This window comes from Anarrhichthys ocellatus, unplaced genomic scaffold (genome assembly GCF_004355925.1).
Source record: "Anarrhichthys ocellatus isolate YVR2014 unplaced genomic scaffold, GSC_Weel_1.0 scaffold2165, whole genome shotgun sequence".
NCBI classification, from domain to species: Eukaryota; Metazoa; Chordata; class Actinopteri; order Perciformes; family Anarhichadidae; genus Anarrhichthys; species Anarrhichthys ocellatus.
Window position 1 is genome coordinate 1 of NW_022282139.1, and position 8,414 is coordinate 8,414.

The window sequence follows — 8,414 nt, forward strand, 5'->3', positions numbered from 1 at the left end:
ACACCACATTGTTGTAAATACAGTGTGTGTGTGTGTGTGTGTGTGTGTGCTTCTCTGTCCTGCAGGTGGAGTGTAACTCCAGACTGAACCCCACCAAGACCACCCTGCTCAAGGTACTTGTCTGTCTGCCTGTCTCTCTGTCTCCAGGTATGCCTGTCTGTCCTCTTCACTAGTCTGCATATCAGTCTGCCTACATGTCTCTCTGTCTGTCAATCTGTCTGTCGGTCCTCCTCACTAGTCTTTCTGTCTGTCTGTCTGTCTGTCTGTCTGTCTGTCTGTCTTGTCTGTCTCTCTGTCTGCATGTCTGTCTGTCCTCCTCACTGACACATTCACTTATTTAACTGACAAACTTAAGTACTTATTTCTCCTTTCAACCTGAAACAAAGGAAACACAGACCACATCCACTCCTTTCATTCTTACCTTTCACAATAAAAGCCTGAGACAAATATCATATTCTCAGGCTTTGTCAAGAAAGTCGCATTTTGTCATAAAACTGTTTAAGAAGTATAAGACTGTGAGAATACATGATTAGACAGACGACACACCTAAAACATTCCTCTGTCTTTGCTTCTGATATTTATTTCTCGTCTGATAAAAACACATCGGGTACGATTACTAGCTTGCTAGCTAAGCTAAGCTAAGCTACCGGCCGTGTTGGTGACGTGTATTGAGACGAGAGACGTAGTTCACACTAAACTAAATGATGCTACGACAAACGTACGAGAAGCGGCAAACACCATCTTCAACATTGTAGCTTGTACACGGACTCGTGTTCTCACCAGATGTCCTTCTTTGTGTCTCCACCAGATGGCAGACTGTGGAGGACTTCCTCAGGTGGTGCAGGTGAGTCTGAGACACTTACCTGTTGGACACAATCCAAAGTCCTCACTGTGTAGAATTGTATTCAGCTGATTGATGATATGAGGCTTCAGCAAGTTTATTTTATACAGCACATTTCAGCAAAAAGGCAATTTGAGAGGGCTTTAAATAAAACATCTTAGAGCATGATTCAAAATAAAAACAAGCTCAAATAGAGTAAGATGGTGCAGTGTAAGATATGATTTAAGAAAAGGCAGCGTCAAACAGAAAAGTCTGAATTTAAAAGAAGTGAGAGTTACAAATCAAGTGGGTGTCTTCCACCAGTTGGCACTAACATTAGAACCCCTTTAGGAGGGGATCAATAGCTCTTTAATATGCGTACGGCCACGTGAGACTTGTTTTAAGACCGACTTGAACAAAAATGTGAATCCTTTAAAGGTGCAATGTTAAAAACAGAGCTGTCATGATCAACAGAAGGTGAAGAGGTTACAGTGTCGAGGGTTACAGACATATGTTTAAATTAGCATGCTAACCAGCTAGCCGTTACTTTGACTGGCTCTGAGTTTCAGTAGTTTGATGTGTTCTTAAGTAGTTCTCAAATCTCAATCCATCACTCAGTCGTAGTTTTTTATTAGTAAAGGATGATCTGTTTTCTACATCTGACTGCAGCGTGTGTGTGTGTGTGCGTGTGTGTGTGTGTGTGTGTGTGTGTGTGTGTGTGTGTGTGTGTGTGTGCTTTCCTTCCTCAGCCTGGAAAACTAGCAGAGGCCTTCAAGTATTTTGTCCAGGGGATGGGCTACAGTGAGTATAAGTAAATGTAGGAGAAGAGATAGAAGAGTTTCTTAAAATTCTTTGTATTTGCAAGAAAACTACCGACTGGTTCGGACCGAGTTTGATCCGACATGTGTTTCCTGTTGGTCTTTGTCTCTCTGTTGACGTGTTCCTGTTGTATGTCCTACTAAACTAAAAGGTTTCATGGTGCTTTCACACCTGTAGTTGGCTTCATTTGGTCCGGATCAAGAGAACAACATGAGACATTGTTTAAATTTAGTTCTGGCCGGGTTCCTGTTGACTCTGACGAGTCAAAAGGACGGAAAACGGACCAAAAGGGTTCAGTGTTAATTAAAGCACCGTTAATGAAAAGTAACAGATATTTATACACTAAGCTGCTCAATCAAAAAGTGTGTGTGTGTGTGTGTGTGTGTCTCCAGCCCTGCGTCACTAACTGTAAGTAGCTGTTTGCAGTATTGTTCACAGAAGTATATGAAACGGTTGGATTTCCTCAAAACAATAAATTCATGTTTAGTGTATGGTTTGTGTTTGTGTGTGTGTGTGTGGTTTGTGTGTGTAGTATTAGAACTACTATTGTCTCTCAACCTGTCCTCCTTCCTTTCTGCTCTTGTTCTCTCGTCTCTTTGTCTTCGTCTCCTCCAGTCCCTCATGTTGTGTTAAACCGCCTGAGCAGCCAATCAGGTATCAGGATTCCAAGCAGAATCTTAAACCCCCCTTACATGCACACACACACACAAACACACACACACACACGCACACAACCCACCTCGCCTGTCTCCATTTTCCATCTTTGTTTCTTTGCTCTCTTGTTACTCCTTCGCCTCGTCTGTCTGTCTTTGCGTGCGTGCGTGTGTGCATGTGTGCGTGTGTGTGTGTGTGTCTGCATGCTGTTGATCAGCTGATCAACAGATTGTTTTATTTCTTCCTCTGCAGTTAAAGTACCCAGCAGGCTGTGCTGCATGCCAACACACCTCGGCTCCGTTCACACTGCAGAATCACATCTGTTTATAGTTCTGAACTTCTCATATTTATATATGTAGATGTGTGTGTATAAATATATATATATATATACATACATACATACATACATACATACATACATACATACATACATACATCTATCTGTGGGTTCAAACTCACGTCCCATAATAACATGAGATGAAAACAATATCAGAAGATATCAAACAATATATTTCCACGTCTTTATCTCGCTGTCAGACATCTTCTATGTTCTCTGTAAGACACCAGACTCATAGAACACTAACGAGTCAACGAACCAGCAGCTCCTGTGTGCTCGGAGGTAAAGTAAAGTCACGGTTTTATTTAAAGGACTTTTGTGGCTTTGAATGTATGCACTTGTATGTATATGACGATTTTGATTAAGTTTAAAAATGTTTTCCTTTTTTTTAAGTGTCTTTGAGTTTTAGAAGTTTTAGATTTGAGTTAATTTAGGTTAATTACATCAGTTCCTCTTCAGAAAGGTCTGTCTGACAGCAAAGTAAAGATGTAAAAATATATTAAATATAGCGTTCACTTAAACTGATATAGATGTATTTGGTGTATTTAGGTGTCTAAAATACGTCCACAGCAGTACATTACTGTGTCCTGTCTGTTTCTACTGGAGTAATAATACACTGACTAAGTAGAAGTACCTCATAAAACATCTCTGCTGTCACTTTAAAAACGTTTGTAGCTTCAGTGTGAACAGAGCCTCACAATCACCGTCATCAGATTTGAATCTCAGATTCAGATCTGCTCGTGCTGGTTGGACAGTGAACACAACACACGCACGCACGCACGCACGCACACATGATGTTTCCTGTCACTAACTCTGCACCCCACAACCCCTCAGTGCCCACAGCTGGTATGACCCGGCTGGTCCGCTCCAGGACTCACTCGGCCTCCAGCGTCGGCTCCTCGGACGGCGTCCGTAGCCGCAGTACCACCAGCGCACTGCCAGAGGGCGCTACTACCTCCACCATCCCGGGGCTCACGGCGGACCACGCCATCGAGATGACCGCGTAGGACTTCTTCCTGCTCTGTGTTTCTCTCTCTTTACTCTTCGGTTCTTAACTCACATCTAGCATCATGTAAAAGTAGAGACACACCTTTTAACTTTTTCTGTAGATCCGGCCGCTGTCGTTAGCGGCTCGGTTTCGGCCATTTTGGCTCCTGTGCTCTTTAGGATGCTGGTGTTGGTTCTTCTTCTTCTCCCTCTAACCGTACATGGAGACCAGCTGGTTCTTATTTACATACAGTCGTGTCGTATTTCTTCAGTAGACTGTTTTCAGACCGGATCATCAGTTCCTTCTTTTTTATTATTACTCTTATTATAATCTTTTTATTATTTAGTTATGGCGTTATGTTGTTGGCGTTGCTGTGAAGCTCGTTACTGAAACTCTTTCTTCCTACACATTAAATTACAGAAACAAAGGGAATGTTTCACCTCAACAATATATAGGTGAACTTTTAAAATGTATTATGTCGCTTTTATGGAAGCCCAGAGAGGCAAGTGAGAAAAAACAAAAACTATTTTCTAATGACTTAAGAATGAGAAAAAGGTTTAGCTAGCATTACTTTTTTAAGCTAGCTTGTTTGGGAGGTAAAGTTGTTTTGTTATTGTTTGTTGTTGTAATACTAACTACGGCCACAAGAGGCTGAAGTGCACATTACCTCATGTTTTAATTAGAGATTTAATGTTACATAACTTGCTGACAGACGATACATTTACTTTGTGTTTAGATTATATGGAGAAATTAAAACTCATCTGGAGAAAACATGACAGCTTTTAGTCTTAATTAGAACATAAAGTAGTGATTCACTTCAGCCTCTTGTGGCCAAAATGAGTATTACAACAACAAACACTAAGACTTTTACCTTTTATATTTCAAAAAACGACAAAAAAACAATTTAAAATCAGACTTTCAAACATATTAGCAGATTGTTATTTTCTTTGTAACTTGGCTGTTGGCTGAGTTAACAGATAAATCTTGAAGATCTTTGTCATGTGGTCCAGACTTCAGAGGTGATTCATAAAACTAAAAATCATTTACAGATTTTAACGTCTTCCTCTGATGGGGACCCTGAAAAGAGACCCGTCACCCTCTCGTGTTCCTCTTCCGTTACCGTACATGTTATTATTATCGGTCGAGTCCGTCGGCAGCATGCTCGTTGCTCGTTGTGGCATGCGGTGTTTCTAACGTGGTGTTGAGTCTAGTGAGGAACTGAGATGTTGATCAGCTCCACGTGACATTAATCCAACAGTTAGAGCGTCAGTTGTTTGTTCAGCAGGCTCGTTGATTATTGATTATCAGACGGACTGATGAGCTCCTATATGACATCGATTTTTGATGAATTGCACTTTAAACCGTCGCTGTGAGAGGACGATGACAGACGGGTCGATGTGTGTTTTTAAGAGCTGTCACAGCAGCTGATGCCCCCCCGCTGGAGGAACTAAATCCTGTTTTTTGTTTAGCAGCCCTTCACATCGACGGCGTATCAGAGGCTTTGTCAATGAATGAAGTTGTATATTTATACATTAATTATGGAGCTGGTAATATTCAGAGAAAGAACTGAGATTTAAGTTCTTCTGATGATGATTCTTGTAAATGTGACTTTAATCTAAACTTTTCTCTGAATATCACCTTTTCTTTCATACAATAACTTTAATGCTCCGTCATATATTAGGATTTATAGTTTTTAAAAGTTTTCCTGAAAACAAAAAGACGAGTTCACGTTATAAACTCTGGTTCAAACATGTAGTTATTTTATTCTATACACACACATATACACATACACACTAACTGTAACTCTGCTGTCTGTTACTGTTCTTAATATTTATTACGAGTATTACTTTTTGAGATTTGTACTGAGAGTAGCTGTTTGAGGTTTGTTGTTCATGACTTTGAATGTAAACTAGGTTTGTAATGAAATAAAGCTCGTTGATCCTGAACACTCGTCTGACCCCCAATGTTCTGCAGTATTCACTACCGATACTACCGTGTACTAATACTGTGTTTACCTCAGGAAGATGATGTGTTGTATTATAGGGTTACTGTGAAATCAGCAGTTCACTGTTACGCAATAACAGCAGTCCTCTATACTTATGGGGACAATTAATTAATTAGTAAACTTTAAAAAACAACAATCAATGAAAAGATGATTTATTGTAGTTTTTACATTATCTTTGAACAGAAACTAACTTTAATGTTCAGATCGTGGTCCGTTAAACACAGAAGAGTCCAGCCCTGTCGGGGTTAACGGATCAGCTGACAGCAGGGGGCGTCGTCTTACTACAGAGTCGACCAATCAGACCGGCCATCTGCAGCAGAGAGTTCACGCCTTCAGACACACGCATGTGAGTGTACCCGATCTCCTACAGGACACAGAGTACTGCAGGTTAATACACAGAGTACATAAAGAGTACTACAGAACACAGAGTACTGTAGGATAATACAGAGTACTACAGAACACAGAGTACTGCAGGTTAATACACAGTACCACATACTCGGGTGAGAAGACTTGGTGAACTTTGGTGACTTGTTACTAAAGAGACTCGTTGCTCTAGAACAGCGGTTCCCAAACTTTTTAGGCCACGCACCCCCTTCTACATCCCGACCGGGTTCACGCACCCCCAATCCCCCCCACACCTTAAAAAAAAAAAAAAAAAAAAAAAAAAGCAACAGAGCCTATTTATAGTCGCATAAAAATCGGACCAATGAGAGAACAGTTTGCTCACGCGTGGCATTTGTTTACAAGATAAAAAAGACAAAAAAACTTCCTGCACCGTGCCTTCGAAAAGGTAACGGACGGACACCAGAAGATTGGCCACATGTGTAGACTCGTCTACTTGCAGAGAGTACAACTCACTCTTCTTCACGCGACCGACTAATGTAGCCCGGATGTCTTCGGACAAAGCATCGATGCTGCGACACCGTGTTGTGTCACCGGGATCATGTCCAACTTGTTTGCTTCTCTCTCTCCAATCATACATTCCACCATCTCTTTGGCAGCTGGTGAGCACACGTCTTGGGCGATTGTGTGCGGTAGCCCCTTTCTTGCTATTCTGTGACCAGATATGAAGCCCGCAGTGCGTTTTTTATAGACCCAACATGAATGAGACTGCAGGTGTTTTGGGCTGTTTTGTAACTCCTCCAATTTCGATATAAAAATGTAAGGGGCTTTAGACTTGCACTGGCATGTTTGGGTGGCGACGTAAATAAGAGGGCTTCAGACAGCTGTTAGCCAGAACCTCACTGCACCGACTGCACTGCAACCCAGCTGTCTCCTAAAAATTACCTTCCCCCAACACTAAAATGCATTCTCAATTACGTTTGACCAAAAACGTATTTTCTCCCTGATTACGTTTGTGTTTGACTTATTACAAATACGTTTCTAATCAACATTTTAACATTTTTTTCCCTCTCCACCACCGCCTCTCCTCCCTATTACGCGGTCAGAATACTACCACAACACGCCGCCTGTCTCCGGCAGAAACGCGCTCATCCAGGCCGAGCAACGAGGAACATTACGCGGCTACAATACCTCCACAAAGGCCCGCGTGTAAAATCCGGGAGTAACCGTGATCTCTTACGGGTTAGGTTTGGGTGAGGACGTGGCTTCCTAGTGGAAGTTATGGTTAGGGTTAGATGGATACAAATAAATAAAATATACCTCCATAACACCCCGCCACTCTCGGCTCATACCTCCCCAGCAACAAGGCACATCACCCGGCCACAATACCTCCAGAATGTCCCCCGGGTGAAATCCGGGACTTGGTTTTATGGTTCCGAGTGGCGGGCGCTTACCCGTTGGCGCCGGACGCGAGGTCTCCAGCCGCCCCCGCCGTGAGGCACCCCATCGTCAGGTCTGTCAGCCCTCGGAACAGGCCGCGGGGCAACAACTTGTGGGTGGCGGGGGTAGAGGCGAGGCAGATCACAGAACAATAATAAAGACTAGAGTATGGCAAAGATATGTTGATGAGAAACGTATTTGTAATACGTCAAACACAAACGTCATCAGGGAGAAAATACGTTTGTGGTCAAACGTAATTGAGAATGCATTTTAGTTTTGGGGGAACGTCATTTTTAGGAGACAGGACTGCACCATTAGACCACCATTACATGTTTCCTCTCACGCACCCCCTAGAGGCAGCTCACTTTGGGAATCCCTGCTCTAGATGATTCTCTGGGACACATTCAGGTTTCAGTCTTTAACTTCTAACTGGTGGTGAACCAGTCTGGACCTGTTGAGGGGGCGGAGCTCCGGCTCACCTTGATGAAGTCCAGTTTGAGGTACTCGGCCATGTGGACGGTCTTGCAGACCCTGAAGATGTTCCCGATGATGTCCTCCGGAGAGTAGCCCAGCGCCCACAGCTGCTCCACCACCTTGTAGGCCTGGTCCACGTTCCCATCCACGCAGTGTCCCAGCATGCCTTTCACCAGCAGCGGGTGGGGCTCGTCACACACTTTGAACACGTTCTCGCTGTTGACGTAGCCGAAGCCAGAGTTGGTGGACTGCAGGTTGTTCAGCGCCTGGAGAACCAGATTTAGAGTGTTGATGGAGCAGCTACATCATTAGCGTAGCCTCGCTCACATAGATCCAGACTCGGACAGAAAACAAGCTTTCTAAAAGATATCTGCCTCCCCCGTCTCATGCCTCACCTGTCTCACACCTCATGTCTCATGCCTCACCTGTCTCACCTCTCATGCCTCATCTATCTCACGCCTCATCTGTCTCACGCCTCCCCTGTCTCATGTCCTCACCTGTCTCTTGTCCTCACCTGTCTCTTGTCCTCACCTGT

The 8,414-nt window shown here is 43.2% G+C and overlaps 2 protein-coding genes across 2 annotated transcripts; one reads left to right on the top strand and one right to left on the bottom strand.

Moving 5' to 3' along the window:
- The first annotated feature begins 41 nt into the window (after positions 1–41).
- Positions 42–5,564, top strand: LOC116378175 (protein NDRG3-like). The gene is made up of 5 exons (XM_031839994.1): positions 42–113; positions 809–844; positions 1,570–1,621; positions 2,255–2,293; positions 3,465–5,564. Exons 2-5 carry the CDS (start codon positions 809–811, stop codon positions 3,635–3,637), a joined length of 300 nt encoding a protein of 99 aa, XP_031695854.1. The 5' UTR covers positions 42–113; the 3' UTR covers positions 3,638–5,564.
- LOC116378174 (replication factor C subunit 2-like) lies at positions 4,615–8,145 on the bottom strand (the record flags this gene model as incomplete). Its single annotated transcript, XM_031839993.1, has 2 exons — positions 4,615–5,987; positions 7,885–8,145. Coding segments are annotated over 2 exons (372 nt in total), but the record flags the coding sequence as incomplete, so codon positions are not given.
- Positions 8,146–8,414: the final 269 nt, after the last annotated feature.

What these genes read in the sequence shown, in the direction of transcription:
- LOC116378175 (XM_031839994.1), top strand. Translation starts at nt 809, where the DNA reads ATGGCAGACTGTGGAGGACTTCCTCAGGTGGTGCAG. An exon ending in TGTCCAGGGGATGGGCTACA is followed by an intron (nt 1,622 to 2,254) that starts GTGAGTATAAGT and finishes CGTCTCCTCCAG; the next exon opens with TCCCTCATGTTGTGTTAAAC. An exon ending in CCGCCTGAGCAGCCAATCAG is followed by an intron (nt 2,294 to 3,464) that starts GTATCAGGATTC and finishes ACAACCCCTCAG; the next exon opens with TGCCCACAGCTGGTATGACC.